The 23,203-nt window shown below is 41.9% G+C and overlaps 1 protein-coding gene and 1 long non-coding RNA gene across 4 annotated transcripts in view; one reads left to right on the top strand and one right to left on the bottom strand.

Moving 5' to 3' along the window:
• Positions 1–2: 2 nt before the first annotated feature.
• On the top strand, positions 3–22,712 carry LOC125923475 (uncharacterized). Its single transcript, XR_007458053.1, has 4 exons — positions 3–189; positions 9,957–10,060; positions 15,976–16,136; positions 22,407–22,712. It is a non-coding gene; the product is annotated as an uncharacterized LOC125923475 (long non-coding RNA).
• ASB5 (ankyrin repeat and SOCS box containing 5) overlaps positions 2,356–23,203 on the bottom strand; it is a 55,770-nt gene continuing 34,922 nt past the window's right edge. For 2 of the 3 annotated variants that reach the window (XM_049631797.1, XM_049631799.1), the window contains exons 2-8: positions 16,033–16,112; positions 13,779–13,886; positions 12,323–12,473; positions 12,026–12,160; positions 9,363–9,554; positions 7,966–8,094; positions 2,356–3,391 (exon numbers count right to left, since the gene is read on the bottom strand). In XM_049631797.1, the coding sequence (XP_049487754.1) occupies positions 7,967–8,094; positions 9,363–9,554; positions 12,026–12,160; positions 12,323–12,473; positions 13,779–13,886; positions 16,033–16,112 (794 nt within the window). In that variant the 3' untranslated portion in view covers positions 2,356–3,391; position 7,966. The remainder of the gene's footprint in view (positions 3,392–7,965; positions 8,095–9,362; positions 9,555–12,025; positions 12,161–12,322; positions 12,474–13,778; positions 13,887–16,032; positions 16,113–23,203) is intronic. The other variant, XM_049631798.1, reaches the window with a different exon arrangement.

Here is a 23,203-nt window from a genome sequence, read left to right as displayed (position 1 = left end):
TCCCCAGTTTGCAGAGCTGACGCTCTGGTCTGGGGCGATTCCTGGCCCCAATCTTGGTTGTACTTAGCCTGTCTTCTCTCAACCCTTTGTCCTTCCAAATTTACTTTTTAGATATTGTGGATTCAGCCCAGCCAAAGGCCTATTGTCGGTCAAGCATTTTGAGGATGGGAGAAGCTTCCAGAAGACAAGGTCAGTTTTTGTTTAGAAATCAGAAATGGTAGAGTATTTGCTCCAAAACGCCAAAGAAAAAATTTTCGAAATTAAAATGAATAAATGTCTAATATCTACAGACTTAACCTATTTCCTTAGTTATTACATTGTTTATAAAAATTTGTAAGTTTTCCCATTTCACAAGGATGCCCTGGTATAGATGATTCATTCATTCAACAATTATTTGAGTCCCTAGTATGTGCCAGGCACTGACCTAGTTACTTGGGATTTATCAGTGAACAATGCAGAGGGAAAAAAAGTGTAGCATCGACAGTTATAAACTACACAACAAATTTGTTAAAATCCTTCAAAAAGTTTTGCAAAAAAACACCAGTGTGGCATGTAGATGCATATTATGCAAGATAAAATATGGGATAGAGTTTGATAGTGAAGCTATATAATGTTTTGTGGCATGTTTATTCATATAGAGATTTATTAATAAAGCAAACCATGGGACGCCTGGGTGGCTCAGTTAAGCCTGGGACTTTGGCTCAGGTCATGAACTCGAGGTTCATGGGTACGAGTCCCAAGTTGGGCTCTGTGCTCACAGCTCCGAGCCTGGAGCCTCTTTGGATTCTGTGTCTCCTTCTCTCTGCCTCTCCCTGCTCTCTCTGTCTCTCTTAAAAATAAATAAACATTAGGGGCACCTAGGTGACTCAGCTAGTTAAGCATCCGACTTCAGCTCAGGTCATGATCTCATAGTTAGTGAGTTTCAGCCCTGCATCAGGCTCTGTGCTGACAGCTCAGAGCCTGGAGCCTGGTTCGGATTCTTTATCTCCCTCTCTCTCTGCTCCTCCCCCACTAATGCTCTGTCTCTCTCTCTCCTTCAAACACAAATAAAAAGCATTAATAAATAAATAAATAAACATTAGAAAATTAATAATAAAGTAAGTCAGTGTGAGTCTGTATATGGTTTGAAAGAGAAGAACGAAGCTATGGAAGTGTTTTCTTTTTGCCCAGTGAAGTTTTTCACGAATGAGTAACTGTTCTGTACTGTGTTACTCACTCCATCTTCACAATCCAATATGGTGGCCCCTAGCCACCTGTGGCTATTTATATATAAATTTAAATAAAATAGAATAACATGAGTGACACTTGCTGCGTTTCATCTGTTCAATATCCACGTGTGGCTGCTGGCTGCCCATGTTGGACAGCACAGATACAATGCTGTCATCGCAGGGGGTTCTATTAGGCAGCTGGGCACTAGATTATTTATAGAAGGTGCACAGATATAAATACCAGTGAAAAGATCATGTACACTGAAAAGCTCCGGCATGGTAAAAATATATCGGGGAGGAAGCATGTAATTTGGATTGAGGGACTCTAGGAGTCTTTTCAGAGAAGGTGACATTTGATTTGGATTTTATGAGGCGATATTTTAAATTGTTTATGACAGGCATTGGAGGACCAGCTCTACTTTTTATTAGTTATGTGACTTTGGGCAAGTTGTAAAATGTTTAAAAGGTGGAAATAAATAAGTTATACCCCTCAGGGTTGTGTTAATGATTAAATAAAGTTAAATGTGCAAAGAGCCTAGAAGGGTGTGCAGTACATAGTAAGATCTCAGTAAGAATAAGTTGTTTCTAAGACGATCATGGAAATCTGTGGGATGGGGGGATGGGGACAATTCCACACAGAATGACTACTGTGAACAAAAGTACAGATGATATAATCTGTGATATGTAAGGATTTTTAAGTTAAGTTTATTTATTTATTTTGAGAGAGAAAGCACAGGGGAGGGCAGAGAGAGGGAGGGAAAGAGAGAATCCCAAGCAGGCTCCACACTGGCTCAAACACAGGGCTCAAACCCACAAACCATGAGATCATGACCTGAGCCAAAATCAAGAGTCCGACCCTTAACCGACTGAGCCACCCAGGCGTCCCGATATGTGAGTTTTTTATGAGTTTTGGGAAATAACGAACTCATTAGGGTTAGAGAAAGTGTTTAGGTTTTAGCATGAGTGCTAACCCAAGATTTAGGTGGTAACAGCTAAGGAGCTTGATTAGGCTACAGATTGGGGCTTAATTGAGCAAAGTTTTGCTAAGGGTTAAAGCCTTCCCGTAATAACTGTGCCAGTTGATAAGCAGATACATCTCTGTTTCAAACACGTTCTATATTTAGCCCGTCTTATCACCACAATGTGATTTCTCCTTTGCTGAAAGCTTTATTAAACTTTGCCAATAGGGGGAGCTAGAGGGAGGCCAGGAAGGAAAGGGAGGGGAAAAGGCGCTTGCTGTTTCCACATGAATTTGCAGGGGTGTTGCCGCAGCAACAAAGCATAACCTGGCAGGGGCAGGTGGTTGGATCTCCAACTTTCTTTGGCTCTCCTGGAGCAGATTTCATCTTAACGGTTCAGACGTTTACCAAGCCCTGAGAAGCGGCCCTCCTTAAAGAGTCCCGGATTTTACTCTGAGCTTCCGAAGCCTTGGCTCCAGCTGTGTACTCTCACCCTGCAAAAAGTCAGTCCATAGAAGTTTCCCTTCGAGTTCTCGGCTCTTACAGCCCGCACTTCTTAACTGTGTTCTCTAGCACGAGCAATTGCTTCCTGAATCGTCTATTTCTGTTAATTTGATGGCCCCATTTTAGTTTTTCAGTTCGCCGGCATCTGTTTAACCACTTCCTTAGATTAAGTTCTTGTTTAAATTGTGTAGTTAACTTCCGTCTTCCCGACTGGATGCTGAGGGATCCGTTGCTTTATAGGTGGAGTGAGGTTTCCCTTTTCCACTAGTTGACCTGCTTCTTACTAAGGCATCAAGATCCAGGTCCAGTCAGCATGGCATCATCTGTAGAGTGCACATGTGATGTTCTGTGGAATGTGAAGACACTTAGAAACCTTGGCTCGTCTTCCGGCAGAAAGCACGAAAACGGATTTGACCCTACGGCAAGATCGTGAGCGTGCACTATGGGTCCTGATAAATAAAAGCAAACTGCTTTTGGTGGTTCTTGCAGATTGTGACAGAGGGGAAAGGTACTTTCCAGATGGGTAATGGCATCACAGTTGCTAGGACTGTGGTGATTTATTCCAGTAAAGAGATGTCAAAAGGGGGGGGGGGGGATGGCTATAATTGGAGTTACTGCCTGATGAAGTCTGCATTAATCCACAGTCACCCTGTAAGATCCACCCTGTAAGATACCAGTCAGATAGCCATCAAAGTCGGTGGTTTTTGATGGATCGCCTGCGGAGAGAAAATTCAGAGAGCTTTACTTCACAAGGATATTTTGCTCAACAAGGAGCAAACCGTTCTCAAACAGGGAGATTACTTGCAACTCAAAGGGGAGGAGTCATTTTGTAGCCAGCGTGTGCCCGAATACAGCAATGACAAGGTAGCGGGCGGAGCGTTCCAGGCAGAGGAACAGCAGGGGCAGAGGCAAGGAGGCAAGAGTAGTTGAGGGAGAATCAAGTGTGCTTTCTGACTTTCCCACTGGGAGCTTCCCTGTAAAAGGCCCTTTGTGTTCTGTCTCCTGACGCAAACACTGGTTCCTCTGACACAGGAGTCTTCCCGGGGCACACCCTGGCCAGTGAACACTCCCACCGAAAAGTGGGTTTCACAGAATCTTTTGGAATTCAGATGCTACCCCAGAAAGAATGGGGAGGGAAGAAAAAAGACTGGCATTAACAGGCCTCATCTGAAGAGTGTACCTGAGAGACTGAGAAAGCACTGAATTGAATGAGTTTACCCCAAAGTGGCCAGATTTCACTGGGTGAAAGGGAAGCTCGCGATAAACGTGAAGTTCTACAAGAAGAATAAAGTTGGCTTTTATACGCCTGAATATGTGCTTTGTAAAATTAGTATCTATAAGGTAAGCCTCTTAGACACCAAAAATGTTTTGAAAAATGTATCTGAGGGGTGCCTACATGGCTCAGTTGGTTAAGCATCTGACTTTGGCTCAGGTCATGATCTCACAGTGCCTGAGTTTGAGCCCGCATCACGCTCTGTACTGACAGCTCAGAGCCTGGAGCCTGCTTCAGCTTGTGTATCCCTCGCTCTCTCTCTCAAAAATAAATAAGCATTAAAAAAAAAAAGTATCTGGGGGCGCCTGGGTGGCGCAGTCGGTTAAGCGTCCGACTTCAGCCAGGTCACGATCTCGCAGTCCGTGAGTTCGAGCCCCGCGTCAGGCTCTGGGCTGATGGCTCAGAGCCTGGAGCCTGTTTCCGATTCTGTGTCTCCCTCTCTCTCTGCCCCTCCCCCGTTCATGCTCTGTCTCTCTCTGTCCCAAAAATAAATTAAAAAAAACGTTGAAAAAAAAGAAAAAAAAAAAATTAAAAAAAAAAGTATCTGAATTTCAAAAGTTACTTATTAAAAGACTCCTTGAATTTGAGCATACTACTCATAATGGGAAGATACCTATCATTTAAAAAAGGAGAAAACTGAGACCTCGAGAGCTGAAGTGAATTGTTTAAGGTCCTAGAGCAGATGGAGGGGTAATAACTCACTCAATTTTTTTTCCTTTTCTTTTATTAAAAAAAATTTTTTTTAATGTTTATTTCAGAGACAGAGCATGAGTGGGGGAGGGGCAGGGAGACAGGGAGACACAGAATCAGAAGCAGGTTCCAGGCTCTGAGCCGTTGGCACAGAGCCCGACGCGGGGCTCGAACTCAAAAACCGTGAGATCATGACCTGAGCCGAAGTCAGTTGCTCAACTGACTGAGCCACCCAGGCTCCCCTTTTTTCCTTTTTTAAAAAATATTTATTTATTTATTTTGAAAAGAGGGAGCATGCATGAGTAGGAGAGAGAGAGAGAGAGAGAGAGTGAGAGAGAGAGAGAATGCTAAGCAGACTCTGCACTGTCAGCACAGAGCCAGATGTGGGGCTCAATCCCATGAACCGTTGAGATCATGACCTGAACCAAAATCAGGAGTCTGACACTAAACCAACTGAGCCACCCAGGTGCCCTACACCTGAATTTTCTGAATAAATTTCCTGCCACCAACACTGAAAAATATGACAACGATTGTTTAGGTTTTTAAGAGAGAGAAGGCAGGCCTTGAAATAAACTGATTATAAATGATAATTAGAATAAGAAAGTTGAAAAATTAGAGTAAACAAGTGAGACTAATCCGGGAGAGAGAATAATTTATAAAGTTACTTTGTAAACAGATAGCCACAGTCACTTGGGTTCAAGACCATCACAGAGCAATGAACACAGTACATTTAGACCTTCTTTTCCAAAGGGGCCATGTTTCACATAGTGTCTCTGTTCACTTCTTTGGAAACATCAAATATACTTTGTGGCTAAAACAAGAGGAGAAATTAAATACCTTTTCCTACAAAATAAATGTTTCAGCAGTGCCTTACTACAGTAATTAATTTCATGGTACTTTAGGGGCGCCTGGGTGGCTCAGTCGGTTAAGCCACCGACTTCGGCTCAGGTCATGATCTCACGGTCCGTGAGTTCGAGCCCCGCATCGGGCTCTGTGCTGACAGCTCAGAGCCTGGAGCCTGTTTCAGATTCTGTGTCTCCCTCTCTCTGATCCTCCCCTGTTCATGCTCTGTCTCTCTCTGTCTCAAAAATAAATAAACGTTAAAAAAAAATTTTTTTAAAAACAAAACAAAAAAAAAATTTCATGGTACTTTAATCTCATGTCAAATAGTTTGGTGTCGCTTGGTCTTTGCCTTTGTGGGATTTTGTCCTTAGATCTTTGTGTGTGTGTGTGTGCGCACACAGTAAGATTTGGATTAGAAAGCCTTCAAAGTATCTGTTTCAGTCTGCACTACTCTCCTAATGCCCATAATACAGTGATCTGAAACTAATGTTGAAAAAAATTAGGGCAACTGAATCTTATTCTCCATTACCTTCAGTTATAAAACCAAATACTAATTAGAACAGAAAAAAAAAGTGTTTTATTCCAGTGATAATAGTCACACTTTAACATGTTAACAAACATATGATACAGTTAAATTAGAACACTTCTTCGATAAGACAATCATACCCAAGCAAAGATAAAAGGTATCAGCATACTAAAATTTTAAAGTATCCGTTTTAATTTTAATATTGATGTGTACTTATTGGCACAAGCCCAGTGAAAAGGGACGAATTATATTACCTTACACCCTAAGCCTACATATGTCTAGCTCAGGGAAAATACTAGTCAACACCTGTTTCACTAAAAAAGCAGTCTGAATACCCAATTATATGTAATGAGGTTACTCTATAATTAAACAATTAAATGCACATTATTCATGAGGACATTATAAATTTGTTAGGCTGAGCTATTTAGTAGAATAGCCTCATTTAAAAGTCTCTAGGCACACAGAAAACATTTTTTTAACAACACATGCTACAGCCTTATTTCTATTTTTGAAAATCTAAACACGACTTAACGATGCGATCTTAGTGACTTTGGGGTTACATTCAAGAATAGTTTATTTCCCGTAGGTATCCAAAATTCAGCCAAGAACCGAGAAGAAAGGAAAAAATAGGCCCCTGGGCTTGTTAAAATAGTGGTCAAAATACTTTATCAAACTTTGATAAATTTATAAAACTCATCAAAACATTTTCTATGTTACACTATAGTAAGTATCCTATCTTATTTCTCAGTCCACAATAGACTCAAACTTAGTCTAAATTACAAAGAAGACACAGTTTATTATGTTTTATACCGCGCTAAAGTATGTTTAAGGCAGAAGAAAATAAACACAGTATTAACCTTGCCGAAGACACTACTTTGTAACGCTATACCCCCTTGCTAACACGGTCTAAGCCTCAACCTTTGCTTTGCATAAGAAGGATTGGAAACAGCACTAGTAGGGTGTACGTATGGGGTAAATTTTGTAAGGTGTCTAAGTTTGCTAAGTGGCGCAGCCTTTTCCTTTTCTTTGCACACCCCACAATCGAAGGAGATTTTATCTTCTGTTTTCCACAGCCTTGGACTGCCCTGATCCCTAAAGCATGGCCCAGGAAGGGCCTCTTTCGCAACTGGGTATGAAGTTCATGGTCTTCCGTCTGCAGGTACCACCAGCTAGTGACAGTTTCTGGATGGAAGAAGGCTGGAGTGCTTCGTACAAAAGCACTGTAGAGAGGCCTTATGAGGCTACCCTGGAGAAGGAGGAAGTCTTAAAATAGTCTTAGCAAAGGTGTAAGGTTCCGACCATCCCAGGAAGAGATGGAAGGAGCCATAACCTTAGTCCAACCCGTTTCTGGAATGGGGACATTTAAGGTGGCAAAGTGACTAGTGAGATCTGTGCAGGGAGGGGGCAGTTTATCTTTTCTTGATGAACTGATGATTATAATGACAAGGGCACGTTTGACGCGGCGGGTTTCGTCAATGACAGCCATCTTTATTTCAAAAAGGGTAGTAGTTGTTCTTTTCTAAACCATACGCGTATTTTGCATTAATGTAAAAAATACACAGAGATCACCAATTACAGCAGCTAAAATTTAAAAGTTAATGCATTATTGGCAGAATGGAGGCCTTTTAAAGTACGTAGTTTCAGTAAGAGTTCACATTTTTTTTTCATAAAAAGAAACATTGAAATGAAAATTTCTCTTTTTTTCTACACCAAAAAGGGTACATGGGAATAGCTAATGATATATAGATATTTTAAATATGCTATAGTCCAAAAAAAAAAAAAAAAACAGTGAAAATGCGTAAAACAGTAGTACACTTAAAATTTAAATTGACATTTCACTTCTTCCCCAGGGCCTCACAATCTCTTATATACTGTGTTTAGCATATTTTACTATGAAATATTCACTATGCAGATGAGACAGAAATGTTTTGATTTCGCAAGTATTTAGCATTACTTCCCTGCCTTATCGGTACTGTAAGAAATTCTGCAACAACGTTGGCAGCTGGAGCTGGGGGATGAGGTGCAGTCTCGGCCTCCCTATGTAGTTTCTGATACAGAGTCGGCAAAGTTGGCAAAGGCTGCTTGGAGTAGCTGCAAAAGACAGGAAGGCATTTGTTAATTAAAATCCAAATGGATTTTTATATGTTGTAAGATGCACAAAACAAACCATAAGCTTCAGTGCTTTGAGGTAAAGTAGGGTGGTGCGACCGCTGTGCTAGAGACATTTACATAAGCATTTCAGTGGCTTTTATTTATAAGCTCTTATTGTAATTGTGGTATATTCCATATGGGTTCTTTAAAACATTATAATCCTGAGGCTTATGAAATTGTTATTGCATGTAAAGCCTCAGAAATAAATTCTGCTTTTCGAAGAACATGTAAATCAAAAGACCCAATAATGTTAGGCACTAAAGGGGGAAAGTTTTAAGTTGTATCTTTTTCTCAAATTAGGTCTACTAGTTAAGCCAAAACAAATTTTATTATAGTGTCTGAGCCACGCTTAAGAAATTCTGTTTTAAAATACCAAAAGTCTTGGGGAACCTGGGTGGCTCAGTCAGTTAGTTAAGCATCTGACTGTGGCTCAGGACATGATCTCACAGCTCACGGGTTTGAGCCCCGTGTCGGGCTCTGTGCTCACAGCTCAGAGCCTGGAGCCTGCTTCGGATTCTGTGTGTGTCTCTCTCTCTCTCTCTCTCTGCCTCTCCCCTGCTTACATTCTCTCTCTTTCTCTCAAAAAATAAACATTAAAAATTTTTTTGAATAACAAAAGTCTTAGGTATGAAAGTATTTCCTGATTCTGTTTCTATAACATTATAGAAGCCATGTGCCCTTAGAAAAGGGGGCATGTTTCTAAATATTTATCAGCAGATATTAAACAGAATTACATATGGATTATTGTCAAACAAACTGAATACGTTTAACTTAACCAAACATATACAGACTTTAGGTAAGATAAAAAAAAGAAAATTGAGATCATTGTGCTATCTTCTTTACAGATAGAACCTAAGTTAAAAAATCATCTTCAAAAAAATATTTTAAATGTTATGCCACTATCATTTTACATGTCAACAAAAAGTCTTTAACTTTGCATTGATTTCAGGCAAATGTATTTTTGTGGGTTTTTTTTTTTCTTTTTTGGTTGTTTTTTCTTTTATTTTTAGAGAGAGAGCACAAGCTGGGGGTGGGGGCAGAGGGAAAAAGAGAATGTTAACCAGGCTGCACCCTCAGCACAGAGCCCGATGCAGGGCTCTATCCCAAGACCCTGGGATCATGGCCTGAGCTGAAAACCAGAGTCAGAGGACCCACATACTGGGCCACCCAGGCGCCCTGTGTTTTGAAGTGCCCACAAGTATTCCTACCTTCATGTTGAAGCAACAATCTTTCCACCAAACTGCTGGAAGTCGCTACATCTACAGGTCGGAGAAGCTCTGTATTTTTGGCATTGATATCGGCTCCAAATTCCAGCAGTAAGTTTACAACTTCCGTACTGGACTGCTGGGCAGCTGCATGCAGTGGGGTGTCCCAGTATTTGCCTTTTTGTACATCGGCACCTACGTGTAAATAAGGAATGATGAGAAATCTAAACAAAAACCGTTAGACCAGTCACTTACCTCGATGCACGCAGAAAAGGGTGATGCCAAATGGACCTCACCTCTGTCTGTAATGAGTTATTTCCCGCCCCCCCCTTACACACACACACTTCAAATGTACACATTAAAACTTGACACACATAGATGGAGAGTGCACGTTTGTTCTCTAATATTTTTCTCTATGCTTGAAAGAGCCCATAATACAAAATATTTTTAAAGGCTTTAAAGCCCCCAAAGTAATCATATTAACTGGTATTACAAATAGAGCATGATGAGGCCCACTCATACCTGTTTTCATCATGATTGAGATTGCTTAGGATCATTCAAGAGTTTATTGCTCATATTCTTTTCATTTATTTTAAGGCAATAGAGCTCTTCGTGTTTCCTGGAAAACTCATGAATCTAGACGTGTGAGCTGTTTGGGGAAAATGTGCACGGACTTTCCTGTCACTTCTCTCTCATACAATGTAAGTCGATAAATATATAAAGGCATCGAGCCTCTTAAGTAGAAAGGCACATTGTATTTCCATGTGCAAAGTAAATTTTTTAAAAATCTTACATTAAAAAAAAAAACCACCTTACCTATTAAATTATTTATTGCTTAGTTATTTTATCTGAGTACGAGTCATGGCACATGGTGATCATTCAATACATGTGCAATGAATCAATACTGTGTAATACTGGAAAGAGCAATCTCATTTCCCAGTACCTAAGTGGTTATGACACCAAGAAATATCTATCGGTAAAAATGTGTAAGTCCTTTTCAACTCTGCTTTCTGATACCATCAATAAAACTAACGATGTTTACGAGAAGCAGTACATTTTAAGGGTCCCTTTAGGCCTTCCTGCTACTTTCACATTTCAATAAATGTAATTGTTTTCATATTCTTTCACCAAATACACAATGTTTAGTGAAAGAATGACAGTCCATAACAAAATCTCCATGGAGAAAGCATAAACTCTATTGGTTATGTTAGTTTTATGGGAGGACAGAGCCTGATAATAACAATCAGTCCACAATTACCAACAGCATTCTCTTTCTTACCCAATATAAAATGTCTGGTGGAAATAATAATGTTCCTAGCAAAGTAAAAGAAAAGAGAAGAAAAAAGGCAACAAAGAAGAAACTCTTCTAGTTCTATAAATTCGTGGGCGATCACAGCCAGAAAATAATAGTGTGTCAACGGTTATTAGCAGAAGTCATATTTGAGACTTAACAGATATGACGGGAGTGAACTAACGAAGTAGAAACTCCCTGCAAGAAGCTTATAATTTAGGGGCGCCTGGGTGGCGCAGTCGGTTAAGCGTCCGACTTCAGCCAGGTCACGATCTCGCGGTCCGTGAGTTCGAGCCCCGCGTCAGGCTCTGGGCTGATGGCTCGGAGCCTGGAGCCTGTTTCCGATTCTGTGTCTCCCTCTCTCTCTGCCCCTCCCCCGTTCATGCTCTGTCTCTCTCTGTCCCAAAAATAAATTAAAAAATTAAAAAAAAAAAAAAAAAAAAAAGAAGCTTATAATTTAGCTAAGATATTATGAGCGTATCAGAGACCAAATGATGGCAGAAACAGTAAAAAGCATGGAAATCCTTTTACTCATTTTATGTGTATTTTCAGCACCTACCACGTGGGAGGTGCTGTGGTAGGGAAAGGAGATGATGGGGAAAAAGACATAATCCACATCCTTAAAAGCTCCTGTTCCTGGGGTGCCTGGGTGGCTCAGTTAGTTAAGCATCCGACTTCGGCTCGGATCATGATCTCACAGTCCGTGAGTTTGAGCCCTGCGTCGGGCTCTGTGCTGACAGCTGAGCCTGGAGCCTGCTTCAGATTCTGTGTCTCCCTCTCTCTGACCCTCCCCTGTTCATGCTCTGTCTCTGTCTCAAAAACAAATATTAAGAAAAAAAATTAAAAAAAAAAAAAAAAGCTCCTGTTCCTATAGGGGGAGACAGCATTATGGTCTCAAAAGATTAGGACAAGTTTTCAGGAGGCTAACACTGAACGCTGAGGAATAGGTTTGTTTCAAGTTAGAACAAAAAGCCGTTAAGTCTTTGTAGGTAAATGGGACAGGACAAAGTCGGGGCAAGCACGTGAGCTCTTATGATTGGTAGAAGACAAGGTAGCTAAGCAGTTACTACCCCTCAAATTCCTTGTGATGGATTTATTCATGAAGAAATACATATTTGGCAACACTATATCAACCTTGAGGTTTTACACTGTATGATCTTTACAAGGGGGACTTTAGGACTTGTGAGATAAAGCGGAGTTATCAAGAATGCAATTCCTTTTTTTATGGGTTATGTACTTACATGCAACAATGCTTAGAATAAGAACATTTTTAGCAGGGAGATATCTTTACACAGTTTATTCAGAGACATAAATATGGATCTGAATCATTGCTTACGTGTACGGACAGAACGAGAGAGGTTTTAAAGAAAATTACCAGCATAAAGAAGCTTCCGGATGCAGTGGAACTGCTGTGACATACAAGCTACGTACAGAGGAGTTCCCAGATGAGGAATGTCTTGGTCAACATCTATGCCCCAGGATATCAGTATCTCTAGGCATTCGTGATGGCCTGCCAACACAAAGTAGAGAGGAGCTTACTCTCGACACTGCCCACCTCCTTGCGCCTCACCTCATGCTGTTCCCTGCAGTTACTCATTGAAAGCAAGATGCAGCACTCCACGTTGCTAAAGGGACTTCCTCCCCTTGTCACCTAATCCCATAACTAAGTCACCTTTGCTGGCGGCCTCATGTGTGGGAGAAGGAAGACAGGACTCCAGCTGGGGTTTGGCACCGTATTCCAGAAGAAGTTCTGTACAGCTGGCACTGCCTTGTGAGCACGCATTGAATAATGGAGTCACACCATCTATCGTGATTGCGTTTACCTAAACCAAGCCAGAGTTCAGCAACGAGAGTCACAGAGCCGTACGAGATTAAACGCTAGGCATTTCAAACAGTTCTACGACCCAACAGAAATCACTGGGATAATGTGTGCAGTAAATATGACAGAGGATATTTAGCTCATATGCATCAACAAGCAAAGCTTTTATTTTTTTTATGTATTTTTTTTCTATATATGGAATTTATTGTCAGATTGGTTTCCATACAACACCCAGTGCTCATCCCAAAAGGTGCCCTCCTCAATACCCATCACCCACCCTGCCCTCCCTCCCACCCCCCATCAACCCTCAGTTTGTTCTCAGTTTTTAACAGTCTCTTATGCTTTGGCTCTCTCCCACTCTAACCTCTTTTTTTTTTCCTTCCCCTCCCCCATGGGTTTCTGTTAAGTTTCTCAGGATCCACATAAGAGTGAAACCATATGGTATCTGTCTTTCTCTGTATGGCTTATTTCACTTAGCATCACACTCTCCAGTTCCATCCACGTTGCTACAAAGGGCCATATTTCATTCTTTCCCATTGCCATGTAGTACTCCATTGTGTATATAAACCACAATTTCTTTATCCATTCATCAGTTGATGGACATTTAGGCTCTTTCCGTAATTTGGCTATTGTTGAGAATGCTGCTATAAACATTGGGGTACAAGTGCCCCTATGCATCAGCACTCCTGTATCCCTTGGGTAAATTCCTAGCAGTGCTATTGCTGGGTCATAGGGTAGGTCTATTTTTAATTTTTCGAGGAACCTCCACACTGTTTTCCAGAGTGGCTGCACCAATTAAGCAAAGCTTTTAAAAGTCAAGAGTTAAACAGAAATACGATGTGGTAGATGAGTCAGTCACAAGAGTGGCCATGCAGCTAGTAAAAGTCATGAAAATCAATACATACTCAAGAGTCAAACAAAAACGAATTCAACGGTCAGGTGCCTTTCAACTAGGAAAAAAGTCCAGAAATGTGATGGTGACAAACGTTGTGGTGAGGTCACCTTGCTGGTGGTAAATCAGAGAAATGGGAAATTGTGTTTCTGAGAATTTATCTAACGAAAAACATCCTGGGGTGCCTGGGTGGCTCAGTCAGTTAAGTGTCCGACTTCGGCTCAGGTCAGCATGCTACCCATTTTTGCAATGACTAGAAATCCTTCTTGGAGTGCACTGAGAACACTGAAGCAAAGTGATTTCTTATTATTCTGCAATTTTTGAAAACTACTAAGGAAAGAAACGCAACATGAGAACTTTGTGCGATTATCTTAGTCCGTAGACGTGAAGTGATTAATGGTTTTAACCGGTACCTACATTAGCTCCAGCCTCCAGCAGAGTTCTTGCACACGCCACGTGGTCTCCAAGGCAGGCTTCGTGCAGCGGGGTGATGTGGTCTATGGTAACTGCATTTACATTGTAACCCTAAATACGACATGAATAATTTCGAAAGGTGAGCAAGAAAGTATACGAAATCATCTTTATAAAGGTCATTGGTGAGTGATACGAAAGACCAAAGACTCAGGGAGGCAGGTTTAAGTTCAGCAGGAGAGGCCAGTTCAGACGCCATAGAGGCAGTCCGTTGTCAAAACTCGTCAATACTGTAACACCACCACCGTATCTAAACCCTGTAGCGGCTAAATTGTTTTGTTTAGTAGATTCTGAATGTTTTCATAAAATTCCGCCTCCTTAACTTTCTGTGGTCTTTATGAATTGGTTTGATTACTGTTATTGTTTTCTTTTTTACTTTGTAGAAGTGGAGACTGTTGATAGGCCGGGTCACTTGTTTTGATTTGGGGCTGTGAAATTACAGGTTAGCCCAGACTGGGGGGAAAATAAACTGTAGTGAGCCATGTTGTGAACTTTTGTCACTGGATAGGAGTGACTAGGTTCTATTCTTGTGGTTGAGAGCTCTGATCATCAAGTCAGTTACACTTGGGCTTGAAGCCTTGTTCCAGAATGCAGTAATTATTTTAATTTGGGTGAGCACCTTAACCTCTAAGTTTTAGGGTCATCGTGAGGATTAAACAGCATGATGTATGTAAAGCAATTATTGTTACAGGACCCCACATATGGCAAGAGTTCCATCTTATTTTACTATCCAATCAAAACCAAGTACACACTTTAAAAATCAAATCAAAACCAATAAAACACTTTATTCCAGTTAAACTAATGATGTCAGACTAAACTAATTAAATATTAGGACATGAGATTCTGTGCTTTCCTGCTATTTTTGGTAACTCACTGTCTATTGACCATCATACTAAACACTGTAAGAGGAAGATTTTCGTGGCCAAACCCCCATAACGTGACGCACTGCCATGGCCTGTAATACCAGGATGAATCTTAAAATGAAGGCAGGAAAAGATTCACCCCCAACCTTTGTCACTAGCAGGTGGCAACTTTTTAGATCCCTTAAGTTATCTTTTCACAGATTTCGAATTGTCTAGCCAGCAGTCAGACTTGAAGGAGCTAATTCCTAACTGCCACCCGCCAGGGTGACCAGGTGGCCGAGCGTCTGCAAAGGTCTGGATTCTGTTTCCCATCGGGCTCTGGGGGCAGCCTCTGACTCTTCCTGGCTGGCGTGTGGGTGTATGAGATACATGTCGAAAAATATCCTGAGACTGCTCTCCTCTCAAAGAACTGCGTGATGGTTTCTGTAGGTGGTTGGGGGGACCGAGTGGGTTATGTTCAGAAAATTACTGACTTTTCTCAGGGTGGGTTTTTTTTTCCCCCCATCAAGTGATGAGCAAACAAAATGGTCACTCTGTTATCACAGGACAGCCCTACAGGAGCAGCTTGTCCTACATGTTCCCTTTATAGATGAAAAAAGGAAGGTCAGGAAGGTTGTGATTCACTTTAAGAACCCACCTGGCATGCAGGTGCCCTGAGTCCCAGGGCCATGCCCACACAGCCACCCGAGAGCATCCCTTTCTCCCGGATACCAGGAAGCACCAGGACAATGACTTCCAGATCTGGGTGTGCTTCTGAATCACGTCATTCAATTTTAACAACGCGCAGGCTAAGCCAGAGGACTCTGTGTTTCTGTAAGGAATCTATGCTTTTCATTTTTCCTCTGGTGAGTCTGAGGAGTGGGCAGGGAGAGAAGTGATCGCTCTGTAGCGTTCATGGGTAATTCGCCATCACAGAGGACAGATTAATGTAAAAAAGCTTGTTTGGGCATCTGCTCTGATTATCCCTTTTTGGATATTTTGTGACCAAACTTTCTCTGCAATTAGCTGCACACATTGTATAGAGTAAAGCATAGTTGAAGTGCTAAATGAATAATACATACGTCCAGTGACTTCTTGCTGAAATATGTTTCAGTGAGCAAGTATACTGTACGAGAAACTCGGTATATTAAGACATAGGATTATACCAAAATATTTATAAAGAAATCTCAAAGCTAAATGCAAAGTAGAGAGCTGACTGATATAGGGGTTGAAACAAAAAAAAAAGACTGGTAGCATTTATTAAGCAGCTTTATTCTTTTTTCTTTGATTACTTTTGAAAGTTAATGTTCTACGGTCATGGGACAGGGATGTATTTCCAGCCATAGCTAATACGTCACCTGGGATAGCAGTGTTCGCAGAGCAAGAAGACGACCTTGACTTGCTGCTTCATGTAGTGGTGACCGGTCTGCCCAGGAACCTGTTAGAAAAGAAGATGAGATCTGTGAGTAGAAGTGAACCCTGACGGACACACTCGGTTCCTGTGAAATACACACTCTTCAGAGTCTCTGTTCAACAAGGTGACTGAGACACCTGACCATATACCAGGAAGTCTGATTCTTGTCTAAAAGATACAGCCTGGCAGTTTCAGAATGCCAAGGGCTATAAAGCATGTTCTGGAACTTTCCTATCCCAGAACTGCTGTACCCTTTGAACTGTCTTCCAAAGAAGGGGAGGATTAAGTTCCCTTAGATATGCCCCAAAAGTACCTGTTTCATGGTTTCTCAGAACTCCAAAAACCTTTTTTTTTTTTAATGTTTGTGTATTTTTGAGAGAGAGAAACAGAGTGCAAACGGGAGGAGGAGAGGGAGAGAGAGAGGGAGAGAGAGACACAGAATCCAAAGCAGACTCCAGGCTCTGAGCTGTCAGCACAGAGCCCGATGTGGGGCTTGAACTCACCAACCGTGAGATTGTGACCTGAACCAAAGCCGGACGCTTAACGGACTGAGCCACCCGGGTGCCCCGCCCCCAAAAATCTTTTTTGGGCACTTTTAGGAAGGCTAGCAGCAGGAGCACCCCACCTCTCTGCTTTCTACGCCCGCCCTGCCATGCCCCCCTCTCTCTGCACCCCCAGACTGTCCTCTCCTTACAGTTTGCCCTGAGGTGTAAAGGGGCTATGCCAGGTTGCCAAGGAGAATGAGTAGCTGACCCCTACGTCCTGCGCCCTCGAACAAGCCCAGTGGGCCCTCGAAAGGGGTGTCACGGCTTGGGAGGAGCAGACTATCATTGATGTTTGAAATGGTACCGATAATGCCAAGGGGGTCCTTGAATGACTCCCTCGGGGGTCACTGATTCTCCACATACCAGTGGTCGGCAACCCCTTCTGAAGACCCTACATCCTGAAGAAAAAGGCACTGACCCACCTTGTCCCCCAAGTTCCCCCTTCTTACGTGCCTATGCGCCCCTCCCATTAGAAAATCAGTGCCCTCCCGTGTGGAAATCCACATGTCCTTCTCTCCCCCAGAGCCATCTGGCATCCAACCACCCCTATCTCTCCCACCCTTGTGGTCCACCCAGGTGGTTTTATAGGATACCGGCTTGGTGCCCGGTGATTTTCTTGTAATTTAAACAGGATCAGCATGGTTGATTCTATTTAATCTACACCAGAGATCACCTGTGGAGGTTTTTCAGTGATTAAACATGCAGACCGTGCCAATCAGAAAAACATTCCTTTAAGGGGTCTCGTTGGCTGATAAGCTGGAGCACTGCTAGCTAGAGGGAGAGCCTTCCTGATGTAATGGGATTATGTTCGCTAATATCTGTCTTCTTGTCTACTCCCTCTTCCTCCTTTTGAGGATCCACAGGATGCAGTAAACAAAAATAATGTTTAAAAACCCTGCTGATCAGTCCTAGTACAATTTAAATAAAGTCACTTAGCTGTTAGAAACAGACATTTTATGAAAAGCATGTCTGAAGCTTTCTGAATAGGTCAGGAAATTAGGCGAAACGCGGTAAGGTGTAGTACTTTAGAAACACGTCATTGCTCCTATGATTTCATACCTTTAAAGAAGTCTCACGTGGACCCAGGCTTCCTCAATTATGGTCTCACAGAAGAACTCTGCCAGAACACCATAAGGGAGGTCCAAACGATTTCACTGAATAAAATGTGGGCCACATATCACAGGATTCATGACATGACTGAGTGAACGTGGTAGAGAGGGCAGAAGGCAACTGCCCATCATCAGTCTTTTTTATATCCAGTGATATTATGGGATGTTGTGGAAGACACAAATCCCGAGGGCGAGGGGGCACAGCTTCTCTTCCTGTTACCCCTGATGTACCAGTAACGGTAATGGTGGCCGATGCCCAGCCTGCGCCACGTGGGACATGCGTTGGGACGTGGGACACCTGTGCCAGCACCGCGTGCATGATCCCCCTTCCTCCTCACACTCGCCGAGGCATAGACAACTATTAGTTCTAGTTTTTAAATTTTTCCTTTAAATTATTTATTTTTGAGAGAGAGAGAGTGCAAGTGGGGAAGGGGCAGAGAGAGACGGACAGCGAGAATCCCAAGCAGGCTCTGCGCTGACAGTGCAGAGCCCTACACAAGGCTCAATCTCATGAACGCTGAGATCTTGACCTGAGCTGAAGCCAAGAGTCAGACGCTTAACTGAATGAGCCACCCACGCACCCCTATTAGTTATATTTTAAAGGTGAGAAATGAGAGCCAAAAGAAACATCATTTAAAGAGAGCTACATAATCTAACTGGAGTTAGTTATGACACTGCTCTGTTCTCCCTTTCCAGCCAGCATTATTTCCTGCTTATTCAGAAGATTAGCAAGCCAGACATCCAATTCTTTGAGCTGTCAACTGAAAGAAGATTTACTGTTAGTAGCTTTTGGGCATTCTTTCTTTCCCGTGTGCAACACTCCTATTATATATTAAAAGTAGGATTGAAATGCACAGCAATAAATATTTGTTGATAGGATAATATTTGGTGACAAAGCAATCATTTCTAAGAAGTTAGAACGTTATGTTCTTGCTAAGCAAAGTGCAAAGTCGCCATCATAAATAATATTATTTGGGGGAACAGCTATGTTTTGAGTTTCAGCTTCTGAGGTGAAACCTGATGCTTTAAAAATCATACACATCAGAGCAGCTGGGTGGCTCAGTCCGTTAAGCATCCGACTCTTGATTTCAGCTCATGTCATGATCTCACGGTTCATTAGATTGAGCCCTGTATCGGGCTCTGTGCTGGCAGTCAGGAGCCTGCTTAGGATTCCCTCTCTCCCTCGCTCTCTGCCCCTCCCCTGCTCAAAATAAATAAACTTTAAAAAATAAAAATAAAAATCATACACGTTTGTTTTATCATTAAAGTAAACTTGACTGCTGAGTGAAAACTCTGGAGAACTTAAGAACACATATCAATTTCATTGTGAAGATTTAAATAAGGAAATTATAACAACTTTTCAAAGAGATCACATATGTGAAATCACTAAGTTCAGCTTGTTCAGAAGAGCAGTAGTAAATTAAAGTTTTAAGTAATCTTTGCTTAAATATATAAATTTAAATAATCATTTATAGTATTTATAATGATTGTAATGATCATGTTTTCTCCCCTGTATATTGGCTCAATAAATTCATTACCTTAATTTACCTCTAAAAGATACATGCTGAATTACATGATGCCGATTCATTATTGCTGCCTATTCTTTCATTGTCACTAGCTAAATGGCAATTAACCAGATGTTGAGATTGGGAAAAGTTTAGAGAAATAGCCTTTTGGGTTCATTTCGGGCTCATTTCTATCTAGTATATTTATGAAGAGGCATATCTAGTATATTTATGTAGAGCCCCTTAGAGCTGCCGCTTTAAGGGGCAGCAAAGCGAACAATATTTGTAGCTGACGGCAATTTGATATCCCCCTTTTGCAAACTTATGTGTTTTCCCATCAAAATCGTTCTATTATACTTCTGAACAATTTCAGCATTGCTGGTTGGTGTTCCTAAAAGAAGGCGGTGGGGGGAAGAAAGGAAAAGGATCATTTAGAAAACAGGCAACAGAAGGACCAAAATAAAGAAATGGAAGTATTTGAAGGTACCGCCCCGTACCCCAACCACCACTTGTTCCCCAGACTGTCACACAGCTTTCTGTGGCACCTTCAATTTCTTTTTCACCAAGACTTAGGTCTATTATGGTGGGGAGAAAAAAAGCTGAGCCAGGTTTTCCCTATGTGTCTTTGGTACTGTTTCTATTTACATGACCTCCAAAGGCATGACAAGGGAGTGAAACACAATCTACAGGGCAGCGTGGTGGGAGGTCAGTTACAAAACCACTGGAAATATGCTGGATGAGGAATCTCTTGGCCCATCAGGCAGAGATCAAGCATGGGCCCCCTGCTGTCTGCCATTATTCCTACAAGAACTGGGCTGGGGATGGGGGAGTGGGTGGAAGGTTGGGGGAGGGGCGGGGAGCAGGAGAATTAAATGAGACACAGATAAAGCTAGAGCACAGAAGCTCAGGAGGAAAGAGACGGAGGGGCCAGGCAGGCCACGATTCGCATCCCAGTTGAGGACAGTGGCTTCCATGAAGTCATCTAACTTTTCCAAGATTCAGTTTCCACCAAAAATGGGACAAGCACCAGCAACAGTCAGACAGGGTTGAGGGGGGGACTGGGAATGAGCAAGTACAGAGCCTGCTCTGTAAATAATAACCTGGTGGTCTTTGCTAAACAAACTGGTAAATAGGGGGGCTTCTTGTAGGAATTTTAGGGAAAAATAATTGTTTTCCAAAACTAGAGAAACTCGAACCATAAACAACAGCATTAAAATAATTTTTAGTGCTATCAGTTTAATAAACTAAAGCAACTGAAGGATTTATAAATGTATTTAAGCCAACAAACAACAGCTCGTGCTACGTTTTTTGAAGTGTAGGTATGTCCATCTAACGAAGGAGTGACCTATAGCACGTGCATGGGACTCGAGGCACCTTGTTTGTGTGAACTCTGCTTGCTTAACTCCCAAGCGACCCCACTTCATTCCCGGTAATGCTGGAGAAGAATCTCTGAAATTAATCCATAACGTGTGAGAATCACAGGTACTAGATCAGATTCCGGTTCCTGTTTTGACCTAAGCCTCCACCCCTCCGTATTTCCTGCCTTCACAATCTGAAATTCGGCAACTGCAAATTTCCATTCAGCTGTGTTGCGTATAAAATATCTTCCCTTTCAACATGGACATGCTATATTTATATTAGAACGATTGACACACTTTCTCTCAAAACCAAGCAAAATTACACATAGCTTCATATACAACAGTTCAGGAACTTTACAATCTTGTCAGACTTTAACTGGGTAGCTAAGATTTTTTAAGTGTCCACTTTAACTCTTTAGGATGAATCAGTGTGAAAATTAGTTTTACAAAACACCTGTAAGTTTTGCCAGGCTGATCGGGTGCCTTCTGTGAAGGCCGCGCTGTGCCACACATTAGTAACTTGACTATATTTAGAAACAACACCAGTCCCCAGACATCTGGTATATAATTTACAGGGAGAGAGCCTACCCTGTTCTGTAAACATCGCATGGCTAGAGCAAAAACATTCTCTTTCTTAGATAAATACGGTTTGGTAAGAGTGTATACCGTACCTAAATCGCCATCTCCCCATGGCACTTCAAGCCAGCCACTGTTGAGGTAAATCCGACTCATATCTTTCTTTTATCAACATAAAAAAAAAAAAAAAAAAAAAACTCGCTTGTCGTTTGCTAGCTCTGTTCGGCCATCTTAAGGACCTCTAAGCTCCTTGTAACATGACCTTTCACCACCCAAAACGAAACAGCTTTTAAAATCGGATTTATTTTTCAAAACTGCCTTTTCTTACCGATCATTCCTCTTTGAGAAATTGCTTATCCTACCTGATTTTTTCTTTACAGTATGTGCCTTGCAATAAACTCCAAGCATTACAATGAGAGCTCTACCCATAGCGATGATGACACCAATCTGCTTCTTAAAGAGTCTGTGCCTGGCTCTCCTTAGTCCCACGTGCGGAAGTAGGATGTAGCCTCATTCCAGAGCTAACCTCGCACTGGCAGTGGTGCAGAGGGCTCTCTGTGTTTGGGTCACTCCCACTTTGCTCAGTTGGTCTCAAAATCGGAAAGTCAGGACACTTATTTCAAACAGGAAATTATAAGGACAGATGGGAAGCAATGACCTCTTCCTATATGAATCGGTACCAAATGTTAATGCATTTTACAACTCCCTTTGCTATAAAGCATTAAATGAACTATCTTCTTCAAAATGGCAGTGGATTTACCATGAAGCCAGTGCAAACTTAAGTTCAGGACCCCTCCATTGCACAGACACTTTCTAAGACTCTGTAATTTTGTATTATTTTGTTTAAAGAAGATCCCAAAATGAAGATAAGCTTCAGGCTCAACATCTGGCCCATCCCTCCTCACGGGTTTACAAAATAATTAAAAAATCACCAGGCATTTATTGACCTTGATGGTGTACTTTTCTGTTTAACCACATAAATAGAGCTACATAAACCCATGAGAACATGCCTGACAAGGAGGGAAGCATTACGCTGTTAAAACCAGTCCCTCCCAAGCTTGAGACTGTCCTCTTTTTCCATCACTGTTGCCTCTCTGAAAGTTTCCTCAGAAAAATCTCGTCCAGGTCTGAAAACCACCAGCCACAGCTGTGCCTTGGAAACTTTAGGTCTAAGTGGTGAATTGCATGGGTATGCAACTTACTCTAATTGGTTTCTTGTTCACAGTCTAGGATCCCGTCATTATCTCCTAAGAAGACAGTTTCTGGTCCCGAACAGAAAAAGACAACAGGTAAGTGAAAAAAGTGCTGGGGTTGAGCTCAAATTAAAAAAAAAAAAAAAAAAAAAAAGACTTGGGGCGCCTGGGTGGCTGTCTGTTAAGCATCTGACTTCAGCTCAGGTCATGATCTTGTGGTTTGTGGGTTCGAGCCCCGCGTCGGACTCTGTGCTGACAGCTCAGAGCCTGGGGACTGCTTCAGATTCTGTGTCTGCCTCTCTCTCCGCCCCTCCACTGCCCCTCATGCTCTGTCTCTCTCTCTCTCTCTCTCTCAAAAAATAAGTAACATTAAAAAAAAAAAAAAAAGGACTGAATTTCTAACAAAGTGAAGGCAGAGATTTCACTATGATATCCATGAATATCCAAAATCAAGAGAGAAAGAGACTGTAAGGCCTTGCTCAGGTAACAGTGATGCTCTTGGAAGAGACTATCTAGTCGTTCCAATTACTGGTCACTGGTCACTGGGGCTGTGGGCAGAGCACGCTGGGCATCTTCAGATGGATCTGAGTTCAAATTCTGGCCCAGATCCTACTTGTGAACTTGGTAGTAATTAACCTCTTGAACGTCAGTTTTCTCAACCATAATGGGTAGGATAAATCTCTATACATCACAGGGTTGGAGTGAATGTGAACTACTTAGCATAGTACCAAACACATTTGAAATCTGTCAAAAACGATCCAAATTCCGTTTTCAACAATTATTTCCAAATATCTGCCCCATGAGCTTTTTGCGACCTGTTCTAAACAGG

Source organism: Panthera uncia, chromosome B1 (assembly GCF_023721935.1).
Source record: "Panthera uncia isolate 11264 chromosome B1, Puncia_PCG_1.0, whole genome shotgun sequence".
In the NCBI taxonomy this organism is placed as follows: Eukaryota; Metazoa; Chordata; class Mammalia; order Carnivora; family Felidae; genus Panthera; species Panthera uncia.
This window is presented reverse-complemented; position numbering and strand designations above follow the sequence as displayed.